Source organism: Athene cunicularia (assembly GCF_003259725.1).
Source record: "Athene cunicularia isolate RWA chromosome 1 unlocalized genomic scaffold, athCun1 chr1_part2, whole genome shotgun sequence".
Lineage (NCBI taxonomy): Eukaryota > Metazoa > Chordata > Aves > Strigiformes > Strigidae > Athene > Athene cunicularia.
The window spans coordinates 26,581,229-26,595,891 of NW_020799092.1; the positions used below are offsets into that span (position 1 = coordinate 26,581,229).

The 14,663-nt window shown below is 42.7% G+C and overlaps 1 protein-coding gene across 1 annotated transcript in view; it reads left to right on the forward strand.

Annotated features, from left to right (window-relative positions):
- WNT7B (Wnt family member 7B) overlaps window positions 1-14,663 on the forward strand; it is a 41,300-nt gene that overhangs the window by 23,593 nt on the left and 3,044 nt on the right. The window contains exon 2 of the mRNA XM_026840964.1: window positions 5,366-5,637. Within this exon, the coding sequence (XP_026696765.1) occupies window positions 5,366-5,637 (272 nt within the window). The remainder of the gene's footprint in view (window positions 1-5,365; window positions 5,638-14,663) is intronic.

Genomic DNA, 14,663 nt, shown 5'->3' on the forward strand with positions numbered 1-14,663 from the left:
CAGCCCCTTGGGAAAGCCCCCGGGGAGCAGCGGGATCAGAGCTCCTGAAACTGCTCGGCAAGGACTGGTGACAGGATATGTCGAGAAAGGGGTGGAAGTTTTCGATATTTAAAGGCTGCTGCTAGAAGAAGGGAGCAATCGGTTCTTGGCCTCTGTAGAGAAAGAAGCAGCGGGTTTGCGTTCAGAAAGACAGTTTCAGGTTAATATTAGTGAAATTGTACCAACAGGTGTCCTGAGGCACTGCGATAGGTTGTGGAATCCTCCTTAAGAACAGAAAAAATGAAAAGCTGTTGTGAAGAAGACCAGTGGTATTAACCTCTGTTAGGGTTGAGGGATGGACTAGAGACCCTCCTGCCGTTCCTCCCAACCCTGCTGTTCTGTGGGTTTTTTTTTTCTGCTTGTACAAAGTGATTTCAGGGGTCCGTAGTTCTGACATGCAGCACCGGGCGTAGCAAATTACAGGGCTAGAGAAACTAAACCAATCCCTGCTTTTACATTATAAACCAAGAAGCCCCCAAATTAATTACAGCGAAAATGCAAACAGGGAAAGGATCTGCTCCAGACAGCGAGAAAACTCTCACTGACTTCTATTGCCCTTGGATCGAACCCAAAGAGAAGAGCCTGTCCTATTTTCCTTGAGAATTGCTAATGTGTGTGTTGAATAAAATACCAAGTTACAAAGGAACTAAACCTGTCTGTAAAAGTCTTCACCCAGCCCTACTGTTTTAGTTTACTCATCTAGTGTATCTATTGTTTTATTCCACGTAAAAAAACTCAATGTGTCCTCAGCTTTCACTTGCAAAAGAAGACGTGTTGAAAAGGATAGGTTTGGCCAAAAAAAAAAAAAAAAAAAAATCAAACTTCTGCCGTGGTTCGTTTCTTCTTACCACTGACCTATATTGTATTGTGTCATATAGTCAGACTGGTGTGTACAGATGGTGTAAGGACATGAAGAGTTTGTTTTGTTTAACAGCAGCGTGTAGTATTTTTCTCTATCCTTGTTGATCCAAGATTCAGCGAATTAGTGGCTAAACAGTGTATATTCTCCCATTTAATAAGTCAAATTACAGTTCTAATGGCTGACATTCAGCGGCACTCATTCATCTAGCTGCTGACATCAGATATTCAGAACGATGTGTGGAATAGTAACATTCTCATCCAGTTACTACCGCTAATGACTACGGAACAGTTAAATCTTTAACCCTGCACTCACAGCTGAATGGTCAAGATATATCTATATATCTATATAACTATATATCTATATATCTATATAACTATATATCTATATATCTATATATCTATATATCTATATAACTATATATATATACGATATATATATCAATATCATATGAGTCTCAGCTGATGGTGGTTACATGCTGAAAACACGCTGCTGAATGTGTGCATGCTAGAATGTAGTAAACTACAGCAATTATGGAATCTGTAGTAATTTCCACATCAGACCATATGCAGTTCAGCGCTCAGTTAGCAGTCTAAAACTTAGTCGGAGACGACATCTAAATTAGGCGTAAAGTGCAGGCTGCGTCACGACTCCAGTGACAAATAAATCGTCTCTTCTCACCTTATCTGCCAGAGATCACTCATTTTGGTGCTCCAATGTCCGTCTGAGCAGCAGCTGCTCGCACTGCTGGGTATTAGCTAAAATACAGCTTCCAGGGTGCGAACGAACGGTAGCAAATCGACCTTCAGCACCTCCACCAGAGACAGAAGGCTTCATTTCAATGAGTACTGGTGGTAACCTGTTGGAGTTATCGGATCAGTTATTAGATCAGACAGAGTAACGTTCACGTTGCTCACGGAAACATTCATCCTGTGTCCGGGGAATTAAACCAGAACTGTTGTCTTTGACACCAAAACAGGCATTTCTGAGGGAAATGGATGAATCCAAGGGTCACACACACACAAAAAAAGTGTCTTTTCCACCAAAATAAAATCTTGCCAGGATTATTTTGGTCTACATGGCAGAAAACATTCAAAAGTCAAACAAGAATTTTTCTTCTGAGACATAGATAGTGAACATACATAGTGCCAAATAACAAGGTGACCAGGATATTCACTGGAAAAAGAAAAAATCTAGCTTCAAAGTTGGGTCAAATCCCAAATCTTCTGCTGTTTATAATCTTTCTCCATTTCACGAATATTTCTGGAAAGACTTTCTGTTTTGTTGCAGCACAGGAATATTTTTGAAATCTCAGAAAATTCCATAAAATGAGATTATTGTTCTCCATTCGGGTATCACAGCGAACATTACTTAAATATTTTTAGCTGCCTGACAAAGGCTTGCTTAGAACTGATTCCAAGTGATGACATGCAAATGGAAAGCTTTGTGTACAGCAGACACATTATCTGAGCACAGAGGTCCCCCTCCCTCCCCCATCAGCATTTTCTGATAGACTCTACTGATCCGAGGACTTTAGAGAACTGCTGAGGTAATGCTTACACTGAAGTTCAAGGGAAGTTTTGGAACATCCTCTGGTTAAAAAAAAAAAAAAACAAAACACAACAAAAAAACAAAACAAACCCCAAACAAAAAACTAACACACACACACCCCCCTCCCAAATTCTTAGCAGGACAACTCAACTTGCAAAAGGAATCTGATTTTCAAGCCAGGTTTTCCTTCTGAGCACTTCTTATTTTAGAGCTGCATTGAAACAGAAAAGTGCTCCTCAGAGAGTCAATATGGTTTCCATTTGGTATGATCCCATGACTTGAGTTAATTCCATCACTGCTGCAGCTCTCAGTTGGGTGAAGGAGAGATGCTTTCCTCTGTTCCTGAAGGTAATCATGGCTATCACGGGAATGAGGGGGAGAAAAAGGCAGATAAAGACAGAATATTCTTCAGGTTTACACAATTGGTCAAGGGAAGCTCCGTGTGAAAACTCACGGCCAGGTCACAGACACAGTGGCCGTGATAAAACGGCTTCCCTTCGGCTCTGGGTACATGTGGAATACATTGAGCCTAAAATGTAAACAGCCTCTCTCTGGTTAATCTCTGAGTAGATCTACTGAACTGCGGCTCCCAACTGCTGTGTTCCCTGACAGCAATATGTTTCTGCTTGTTTATAAGCGTTTCTTACATGTGTTTCGAAGATGTGTGAACTCAAAAATTTTCCTGGGTCTGATTTTGCACTTTCGTTTACCCTCATCCCGAAGAGGAAGGAAAATGTTTCTATATATGTAGTTTCCACTATATCTCATATTTCCAATTGTTCAATTTATAGGATAAGAATAGGGTTTGGTTTTTGTTGGTTTGTTTGTGTTTTTTTTTTTTTTAAAAGAGATGAGAAAGAAATTCTGCAGGTCAACAGGATAAATTTTAAAACATGGGTCTTGGCTTCGACTTCAGCTGGCGGGTGAAGAAGAGAGGAGTGAATATTGATAGAGAACTAGGAGCTAGAACAGAGGTTCCCAAACTCTCTTGGATTGCAATCAACCCTCAGAATTTCTTGTGGACCACCAGGCATCGTTATCATCAAACTTTTAATTGAAAACACTATTAAAAACAGTGTTTAATATGGCTCTGCGGATTAGCTGCGAACCCTTTACCGCGGCCTCCCGGACCACCAGTGTTCTGCGGACCACGGTTTGAGAACCACTGAACCAGACTACACACGCAGCACACCTCAACAAAACACTTCTGTGTCTGAAAGCAGAGTCAGTCCTCCTATTGCGCGACGTACTCAAATAATACACAAGTCAGTTTAACCTTCCTGGTACCTGAAGAACGCAGCACGCTTTTATTTTTCTCTTACCTTAAGTTTCTTTTTTATTGCTTTGGAGAAACAAGTAAACGGTGCCAAAAAAACAGTTTATGATTGTTTCTTGTAGGATCTTTCTCATATCCGGCAGAGGTGTGAGCTTTCAGGAAGCTGTCTATGAATATAAGCGATATAAAACATAAACACCCCCCCCCACTGTGCACTGGTCATCCCAGAATAGTTATGGTATCTGTGAATCCTAAAAAATATTATTAAAAAAAGTAAAATAGCATTTAAGTTTTAGTGGGGCTTTTTTTTTTTCCCCTTTTTTTTTTTTTTTTTTTTTTTTCCTTCCCAAACCTATTAACGATGTTAAGGCTTTGTGTGTGGCCGTTAAAGCATTTCAGCAGCTTTCTGCAAATTCTTGACAGTTATTCCTTGGCTGCGGTATTACCAGATTGTCTGTTTATCACCAGATAAAAACACAGAAGAAAATGAGGCTAGTGCTGAGAAGGGAACTTTTAGGGAAATGTTATAAATCAGAACAGCGAAACACCGAGGGCCGTGATGAAGGCAGTGACAGAATGTGGTCTCCTGTGAGAGCACGAATGGGCTGTAGCTTCTCTTTTTGCTCATTCTGCCTCTGTATCTTCTTGCTTATGTGCATCCCACAGGCACGTCAGCTTTCTGTAAAGAAAGGGTTGTTTTTTTGTTTTTTTCCTTTCTTCATATATTCAGTATCAACAGCCATAACATGGAACTGGGAATGAGGAACTTTGCCAACTAGTGGCATCATAGAAAAACAAAAAGAACTTTTTTTCTAAAAGGGCGTTTTTCTAAACGAGACTGTGCTTCCATGATAGGATCTTACTTCTTTTGGAGAGGAAAAAAATGCTGCTGCAGCACTTCTATACCCCTTGCATGCTCAATAGCCAAGGTAATGCCGAGGTTTGAGTCAGAGTGGGAGTGGAAAAGGGTCATTATGGCAAAACTAAGATGCAAGAGAAGTCAGCGAGGAAAAGGGGCAGCCTCTGCTTTACAGCGAGAGAGAACAAAACCTACGCAGCTGCCCTGTCTATAGGCCTCTCCTGCAACACTCTACACGCAGCATCACTAAGGGATGCTACTGAAGCATTTATAAAAGTGGATTATTAATCTTCCTCACCTGTTCCTAGCCCTCTCACACATCTGAAGGGGTCGGGTATTTTTTATGTTGCCTGAATGCTTTTCTTTATCCATGCGGTGCCAATGCTTAGAGGTAACTATTGTTTTCCCGTGAGCGTTGCCACCAGTGACTCTCTTGTTGTTCATCTGAAATAGATAAAGTTCAGCTCGCGAACCTGACTAGACGGCGTAAAAACAAATCGCGTTGCCTCACCTCACCACCGCCCAGACTCATTGCCGAATTCCCCTCTGGTGAGGGGGGGCTTAGGTGCCACTATCGTATGCCTGGGGCTTACCCGGGGTAAGATGCCCCAGCTGAACCAAATATTTTAAGTATGTAACTGCACGGATGAGAAATACACACTCAGTAGTCCTGCCCTCCTCACACTGCTGCCTGACACTGTTGCCGTAGATGATTTATGTTACTTTCTTTAGTAAGTGCTGCCTTTCTGCCAACCCACCAGCTTTTGGCTTCTCTCCACAGGAAGCAGGGAGGCTGCCTTCACCTATGCCATTACTGCTGCCGGGGTTGCACACGCTGTCACGGCCGCCTGCAGCCAGGGCAACCTCAGCAATTGTGGCTGTGACCGAGAGAAACAGGGCTACTACAACCAGGAGGAGGGCTGGAAGTGGGGAGGCTGCTCTGCGGATATCAGATACGGCATTGAGTTCTCCCGGAGGTTTGTTGATGCCCGAGAAATCAAAAAGAATGCACGGAGGCTGATGAACTTGCACAACAATGAGGCTGGAAGAAAGGTATTCCAGAAAGGACGAGGGATGGGGAAACGTGTGCGCTGGAGGACGGGGGGAGGCTGGCTTGGTGGCAGGAGGCATTCCCACAAAACTCACCCCTCTCTCTGCTTGTTCTCCCACACCCACATCAGGTTACCTGATGGCTTCTAATGTTTACATTTTGTTGCTGTCTCTTTTCATTCAACGCTGGCCATGTATTATAGATGCTCCCCTAGATGTTCCTGCTTCCTAAACATTTTCTCCAGTCCTACCGATAACAGAGAGGGCTTTGCTGGAGCTGCTTCCCATAACGATAAATCTTTCCTTTTCACCTCCTTTGCAAAAATCTAGCAAGAGACGTCAGGGCTCAGGATGGAGTTGTCTTCATTGCTGGACTCTCACAGCACTGGCAGCTATTTATTCTGTCCAAACCCAAACCCCTTCTTTGACCACAGCTCTAATGAAATACACACTCCATAGAAAATGCACAACTGTCCGTTCCTCACCGGTGGGCTGCAAACGGCTGCCTACGGGTCGCTTGGGAAGAAGAAATAGTTTCATGTCCACCACCGTGACCGAGTTGCTTGCAATGGAAACAATAAACATCACGGAGCTATGCTGGTTTATATCCACTGATAACAATCCTCATAGCTCTCAAAGCTTGCCCTTTAAAAAGGACAACAAATCTTTCTCCATAATATATACCTACCTCAGGAGAGATTTAACTAAACCCTTTGAAGTGTTTCCCCCCCAGGTGAAAAAAAATGCTGCTTCTACCCTCCAGTGTTGTAGGAGGCTCCAATGTACCACTCCTCCACACCGAGCCCTCAAAGTTGACATTTTCTGCTCCAAAAGTGTGAGCTTTCTGCCCTACACCGAGCACTAGCTGCTGAGGTGGGCAGGGAGGGTTGAATTGGTGGTGGCAGAAGCAGCACAATTATCTTACTGCCTGCATTTCGTTTATTAACACTCAGCCCATGCAACAAAACCTCCTGGGGATGGACGTTAGCTGAAGGTGGTGGGTGGGCAGTTATCCACTGGGAGGAAATCACTACAGAAACTCAGCACAGTGGAAGGGACCAGGTGTAATCTCGAGTGTAGAGCCAGGATTGATCCCCGAATGATGGTTGAGTACCGAAGTCTCCAGAAGGGAAGGAGACAGCTGGCTGAGGAGCCAGACAGAAAAACATCCTTAAGAGGGGCACAGTCTTTTTTTTTTTCCAAAAACTTGCTGCCACAGGTGTAAAAGCACCTCGTGCTGTGGAAGCACCTCGTACTGCTGTATGAGGTACTCCTGGGAGACCAGCAGCTTGGAAGAGCAACTCCAAGTCTTATCACTTCTCTGAGCTTGGGTGCTTCACGTCGGAGTCATGCATCATGTTTGGATGCAAAAAGAAGATGGAAACCCCGTGTTAAACTTGCAGGGGAGCGTTTATTACCTCTAGATGTGTCGTCATCCCTGCTCCAACCGGTAGCCCTCCGTGGCGGGCACCGTGCCACCCCCCCCTAGAGATGCTGATGGATGCCCTGCTTTGAACGTGTTACAGCCTAGATGTGAAAGAGGGAAAAAGAGCGAAAAGCGAACGTGTAGAAGGAGAGCAGTGAAGTCTTTTGCCCAAGAAGAGAAGGCGGCTCAATATCTGAGCCAGACACTGCTCCCAGGTCCCCCAGTTCTAAATATAGCCCAGCAACCACCAGACCACATGGCTGATTCTTATGAAGCAAATTATATTTTTACTCTTCATCAGAATTTCATAAGCAGGGGGACAGAAGCAATCCAAAGAAGTGTGTGTTTTTACAGATATTTCTGGTAGCAGCATTCATGCGAATGCATTTCTTCTAACATTTCTAAAAACTTCTTTTTTTTTTTTTGCAAATGTTCTTTCGAAACCAAACGATAACACTGACTTTCACGGTTTTGAGACAGGAATAAAAAGGCTTGTAAGTACTGACAATAGAGGGTTGGGGTTTTTTCCCCCCCAAATACATTTTTACACACTTTTTTTTTTTTGTTTGAATCTTTTAGTAGTTATTTAAGCCCACGTATATATATTTGTTGTAATCATGAATGTATCATACTGCTTGCAAAAGCGAAGGATGATTGAAGGGATTTGGTGTAGCTTTTTGTTTTTGTTTTTAAGTACAATCCATCAAATCCCAAGGAATGTGCTCATATAAATATAGTTCGGGGGTCATGTTTCGCAATAATGTTGGTGCTCTGACACACATTCACGTGAAATGAATAAGCAAAGTTGTAGAATATATAATAGCGACTCTGGTTCATTTGAGATCGTCTGCTGTTTGTATAAATGAGACATTTTGCATTCGAGACTGACTGAAACTTAAGGTTAGAACAAAACTCTGGAAACTAGGATATGCTTTCTGTGTTTCTGGGTTGGGCCAAATGCAGCCACAGACTTTTGGTGCAATTTCAACCTGAAATCACGAGTCCCTTCTGAGAATCCAGGCAAACTTGAAACCTGACATACATTATTCTGAAATTTGGCGTTTTTGGGGATCCTGGGTAAACCCGGATTGGATTGTGAGCCTGACAGGAGGTCTGACACCAGATTTTGCTTATGTGTGGATGCCATTCTGACACACCCCACACAGTCCTTATTCACACTCCAGTCAGAAATAACTGCACGTATGGCTGGACGCTTGCTGAAGCCCAGCACTGAACCTCCATCGTCCTCCTTTTCCCTTCCAAAAACCTCACAACACACCGGGAAAAGCTCGTACCTCTCTGCGTGAGACTGTCAGTACCATCCTGCTGGTCTGCATGTGGTGTCTTAAAATTTGGAAACAGTTTGGAGCCAGGGTTCTGGTTCATGACGGCTATTTTTAAGAACCAAAATAAGGATATTTTTCCTTTGTTATGAATAGAAATAAAAGGTAGGAAGGAGACCACAGGCAACTAATTTTTTTTTTTTTTTTAAAGTTTTTGTTGCTTCAGAAGTTGTCAGATAATCTTTTCAACTTTATGGTGGTGATGCCAAGGCAGTAAAGGAAATACATGCTCTTGTAGCTTCCTGCAGAGATTTCGCAGCACTTTCACTATTTAAAATAACCTACATTTACACCTATAATGGTAAGGATCACGTTATTCCGTCACACCAAACTGGCTTCTTGAGTTAGGGAAGAGCAACAGTATTTAGCCAATAAATCTGCTATCTTCATGTTAGCCTTCTCTTTAAATCCCAGAGCCTCCTAAGATAGAAACATGAGGAAAAAGGGACGCGAAGAGCTCCCAACCCCACCTACAATAATTTTCAACTTGCTCTGAAGTCAGTGAAAGGCCTTTGATGGCTTCTCTAGACCTCTACCAAGTGGCCGAGAAGATCATGGCTAGAACCGTTATCCAGGACTCTGACCACCAGTTTTGTCCCCAGAGCGATTATTTGGATTCTCTCTTAAACTATTGCAGGACTTTTCCACGTGCTGAGCAGGAATCTGGCCCATCCTCAATCTCTCCCAGCCCTTGTCCCGGACGCACCTGGGAGTCAGAGGCGTTTGTGAGCAGTCACTATCGTGTCTCGCTCTCACAGGGAAGTTCCCAAAAGCTGGCTTGCTGGTATTTCACTGTTGTTAAAAATAGGGTCCTGAGGAATTTCTCCGTGAGGAAAAAGCAGCACTCTGTATAGATAATTGCAAAAACTTTGCAAAGAGACGAGGGAGGAAAGAGTTCTGGGGGCTCTTTAACTTGAGTCTGGGGCTGAGATGCTCGGCACAACACTCTGATAAAGTACCTCCTCGGGGAAAAAAAAAAAAAAAAGATAAAAGATATTTAGGATTTTCAGGGAATTTCTGGTGACTGTGGAAAGAATGAATTGCCCTACACTGCATCCCCTAATGGCTCTGCATCACATTCCTAAGAATTGCTTCAGCAAGTGGCAAGTCTGTGACTTTTCTAATAAATTTGTAATGAATGGCACCAGTGATGAAATAATAAAACTTGCCATCGGTTCCATTTGGAAGAAATAAATGCTTAGCGATTCCTGGTGACACGAGACACTACTGATGGAAGATTTATGCTTTGTGGCAAAACAGCGCCGTGCTGTGTGAAAAAGCGAAGTAGCTAACTCCGCCATCGGGTTCTAAATGGCCACGATGATTCAGGATGGAAAGTACAAGTGCGGTAAATGAAAACAAGCCCCCGAAGGAGGACTAGTGCAAGCTTAACGCCAGTGTTACCGAGAGAATGGCCTGTTGCAAATCTGAACGATTACAGAGAGATCTGCGGGCAAAACTTTGATAGAGTAATGAAAAATTAAATACCAACAAAACCAAGGAAGCTTTGATGTTGTTTTATGAGACAGCTTTCTCCCGGGTATTTTTAGAAACGAGTGTCTTTAGTCTGGGATAAACGGACTTGGAAATAGTAACATCTGGGAATGCACGCCATTAATCTTAACTTTTTGTTGAAAGCTTCAAAACAATGACCGGCTCTCGTGGGCAATCTCGATTGTAAAAATGGGGTTTTCTGTTTGTTTGTTTTTAAGGGGGAAGGAGCTAAAAGAACAAGCTGACAAATTGGTAGCAGATCACAGCTTTTACCCAAAAGAAGAAAATAAATGTTTCTAACAGTTTATCAATCAATTAGCCTTTTTTTATGATAGACAATGACTGTGGTTATGTGGAGGAAAACTGGCTGATTTCTTTCCCTTCCAGAAACACACCCCTCACGCTGGCTGCCAGCAGCTCAGCCTGGTACCAGCCCAATATTTATTCCTTTGTAACGTTGATGGGTTTTTCTTGTTGTTTTTTTGGAATGCCTAGAAGATGACAACATCTTATTTTACATTCGAAACAATAAGAGTGCGGGGACAAAAAAAAAAAAAGGAGATTATTTAATTACTTGGGACAACATTTCCATCGAAGCCATGGCTCATTCTCACAGTTCCTGACGCCACAGGACTGTGGTACTGGGAAGGTTTTTGTTTTTTGTTTTTTTTTTCTTCTGACATGCTTTGGCTGTAGAACATCCGATGAGGTGATTTGTTGGTCACCATTCATTCTACACACACACACACACATATATGTGTAGAGTGTGTGTTTACATAATTATGGATATTTATACATATTTGTGTGCTAGCTGTGCATAAAATATGTAAGAAAGGGTTAGCTCACTTCACCTCACATGAAATTTAAATTAATGAGTTCAGTTCTGCAAGATGCACAGCATGCTCTAACACGTTGCAGACTGCCCTCACTGTCACCTAACAGGACATAAAGATGTAGAAGCAATACCCAGAAAAAGACTCCGGATGAAACGCTCCAAAATCACGGTGGAGGCTGAATCCCAGTTTCAAAAGTGAAAGCCAACTAATTTTATGCTCTTATAAGCCTAAAATAGTCTTAAAAATGCGAGTTTGTTCCCCAAGACATTTCAGCGATTTAAAAAATGTGACTTTCCAGGTTTTACAGCCCTGACTCCATCATTTGCTGAAAGTTTCTTTCTCTAAATGAGACAAACCGTTTCACTGCACATCTCTTGTGAGAACAGTCATGAAAGAAAAGCTTTCGATTGTTGTGCTTCATGGCAGACTTTCTACTTTCCCACTTAAAGTGATTTGCAGACAGCTCTAACTCCAGTTTCAAAAAGTTTGGTGCTACAGCTTGGGTGGGTTAGATGGATAACTAATGCTTATCCATATGTCCTGAATATGCAAGCTTTGGCTCAAAATCTCGTGAGGATAGTTCTCCTGCTTCCAGTTGGGCTGGATTTACCAGCCTATTTTTTTCTTCCAGAAACACGCCCTTAACATTGACTGCCAGAAGCTACATCTGGTACTATCCTACTTTTTGAACATTTTGCTTTAAAATTAGAGGGGGGGAATAGCCAAATATTTTAGGACTTGCTAAATGGTTTTATTCTGGAAATGCGCATGTCCGCGCATACCGTGCAATGTATGCAAGAAAGAGATCATCCATCTAGTAAAATATCGCTGCACCCCCTCAAACCTGACATCTCTGTGCTGTATGACGGAATAAAACCAGCAGGGAAATGTTTTTAACCCTTTCAGATGACATTTAAAATTTTACCTTTAAGTTTTACGAGGGATTCCATAGGAAAGAGAGCGAAACACGGCGTTCATACTCGATGTGCGGGTGGTTTGAAGGGTGCTTCTCAAGGCTTTTGCTTTGCACAACATTCCACTGTAAAAATAAAATTGTGAAAGTTTTAACCAATTGCAGCTGGTTGTTGCTCAAACTTAGCAGCTATTGACTCTTCTAGAAGGTAGGGAAGAGGCACAGAAGAGGCTCCCTGATCCCATTGAACCAAACAATAAGAAAAATAGAGATGTGACAAGAGAAGGAGTGAGCACAGTAATTCAGTTCCTCATCTCCCATCCCATGGAGCATAAGCACCGTTCTGGTGCTCGATGGACGAGACTCACAGAGAGGCAGAAAGAAAAATACGCAGCTGAAGCACCTGCCTTCCTCTCCTGCTGGCTCCATGTCTTCTCTTCACAGAGCTGGGCACAACGTGAGGAGACACGGCACCAACCGCTCGATTTTGGGCTCTGCGATCTGCTGTTAATGAAGAATATTTTCAGGACATTTGTATCAGAAGAGTAGCATTGCACCCTACTAATACGAGTTACACCTCTGGCTATCCGAGTTCAGAACCCAAACCCAAACCAACACAACGTTGTTTCCCACCTGGGTCCATGAGCTCAGCATTTTGTCAGCAGTAGTGGACCCCAGGCTGCACCAAGACTAAGGTTAGCCAGTGCCCACGCATCATCTGCAAGCCATCAGCTCTCGCGGCCGCAGCCGCACGAGTATCAAAGGGGTGCTGACATCTTGCGACCAGGATCCATCTCTTTTGGTACCGTTACTCCCCAAAACAAAAGACGGTCACTCGCATATTTGATGGAGGAAAACTCCGAAGGTCTTCTGTTTCTTTTTGATACTGCAGTCAAAAAGTAATATGGATTTTGTTACATTCAACATCTGGTCCAAAAATGTGCATTTCCACTAAGGAAAACACAAACCAGAAAAGGCAGGCCAAAACAAACACACACAAAATGTTACTATTGTTTTTACATATTTTATCCAGATAGGATTTTTAATATGTACAGAAACTGTATCTGATGTTAAGCAGTTGGGTCTAGATATGGAACTCGAAAAAACGAATTTCTTTTCATGCCTATCATTTTGTTTTATTTCGGTCTTCGCAAGTCTTTTTCTACTCAACTGGCAGCGGACAGCCTTCAAATGGCATTTTCGGTGGATGATTTATATAGGTATAAAAATATGCGGGATAAGAAATCTTTAACATTATATTTCACAATTCATTTAACAAAGTAGCAGTAGTTAGAAAATTTTACTTGGCAAGATCGCGCTGGGGTGGGAGTGGGCCTGTGTGTGGAAAAGGGACCTAAGGAATGTTCCTACGATTAGTCTGAGGCAGCACAGTCCAACGATGGGAATTTGCTCTGGGAGGTAGATCTTGCTGTAAAACGCTTTAGATTAGATACGAGGCACTGACATATGACAAATGAAACTGCTGCAAGAGCGGGCCATACGAGCTAATGATTTTCAATCTTTAATCAGGCACCTAGCTTGGCACAGCGCATTAGATTTGAGCAAATAAGGCTCAGGGTCAAAGCTCTGATGGGAATTCTGCTGAGGAAAACTGAGCTGGAGGGACGTTTAGGAAGAAAAAAACGTTAAGTTGCTCTTCAGCCACAGCACCGAGGGAACGAGGTGAAGTCCTGCCACCTTTGCCAGGTCCAGTGACACCTCGCTGGCATGTGGGAAGCTGCTCAAGATACGACGCAGGCGGACATAGCTCTGGGACAGCCAGAGTGTGCGGGCTTGTCGGCCAAGAGGAACGCTCTGCAGCATCTGGGTGGAAAGAGGGGGAAAAAAAAAAAAAAAAAAAAAAAAAAAAAAAAAAAAAAAAAAAAAAAAAAAGTATTGCTTAGAATCTGCTTAGCTTGAGCCTTGTATTCTCTGACCTCCAAGTTTTTGGGCACAGTTCTATACCCACAGCTGACTGTGGGCACGCAAATTATAGCATTCAGGAATTTAACTACCTGATGATTGGGCCTGCGCTCAGTGTTGTAACCCCAAGCATTCCACATTCATGAGAGAAGCCTCCAAAAAAATAATAATAAAAAAAAAAAAACCAACCACCCAAACCTGCGAGATTGGCTTCAGGATCATGAATTAATACTTTTTTGAAACTTCTGCTTTTTTGAGCCTGTGTGGCTTGCATTTGCAAGTTCTTCCACCACCATAAACAGTGGCGACTTCTGAAAAAAATACAGCAGTGAAATCAGATTTCTGTACAGCAAAATGACTCATGAAACTGGAGCTTCAGAAAGACAACAACAACAACAAAAAAAAAAGAAACCAAGACTTAGGATAAAGCTGCTGGAGACTGTACTGCAGAGAAGTGCCAGGCAGTGCTGTAAACAAATGGCAGCATCTCAACCAAATACACACACACATCCATATATATGATTATGCATAGATATACAAAGATATCACCTAGGACACCAGAATGGGTGATCTCTTTGTCTTTCAGGAAAAATTACAAATTCTGTTGTATCAGGGAAGCACAAGGAGCCTCACCAAGCTTCACCTCCTCCCGCTCTCTGAACAAGTTACCGACTTGGCCTTTTCAACCAAAAACCAGACATGAGAAACACATGCAAAACATGACAAAACTCTTCCCCAAGATTTACTACCTGGGGAGAAGAGGAGCGTGAGTCAGGTGTGGCGGATCCGTCTCATTAGTAATTCTTTGCTGGAAGCCCTTGGCTCCTGGTGCTCCTTGGTGCAGGTGTAGAGCAGGTTGCCTCCATCCACATTTTGCAGTTCTTGTGGCTGCAATGCAGCCACTGGCTTCTTGACCGGCGGTTGAGAAAGCGGTAGAAACAAGCTAGTTTCAAAATAATTTTAAAAAAAAAGGTATTTCAGTAATATCAAGCAAAAACTTTTATACGTATCTACACGCACACTTAAATACCAATAGACTCTTTGAACCCAAATTTGTGGAACAGGTTTGGAATGTTGTTTGGGGGGGGGGGGGG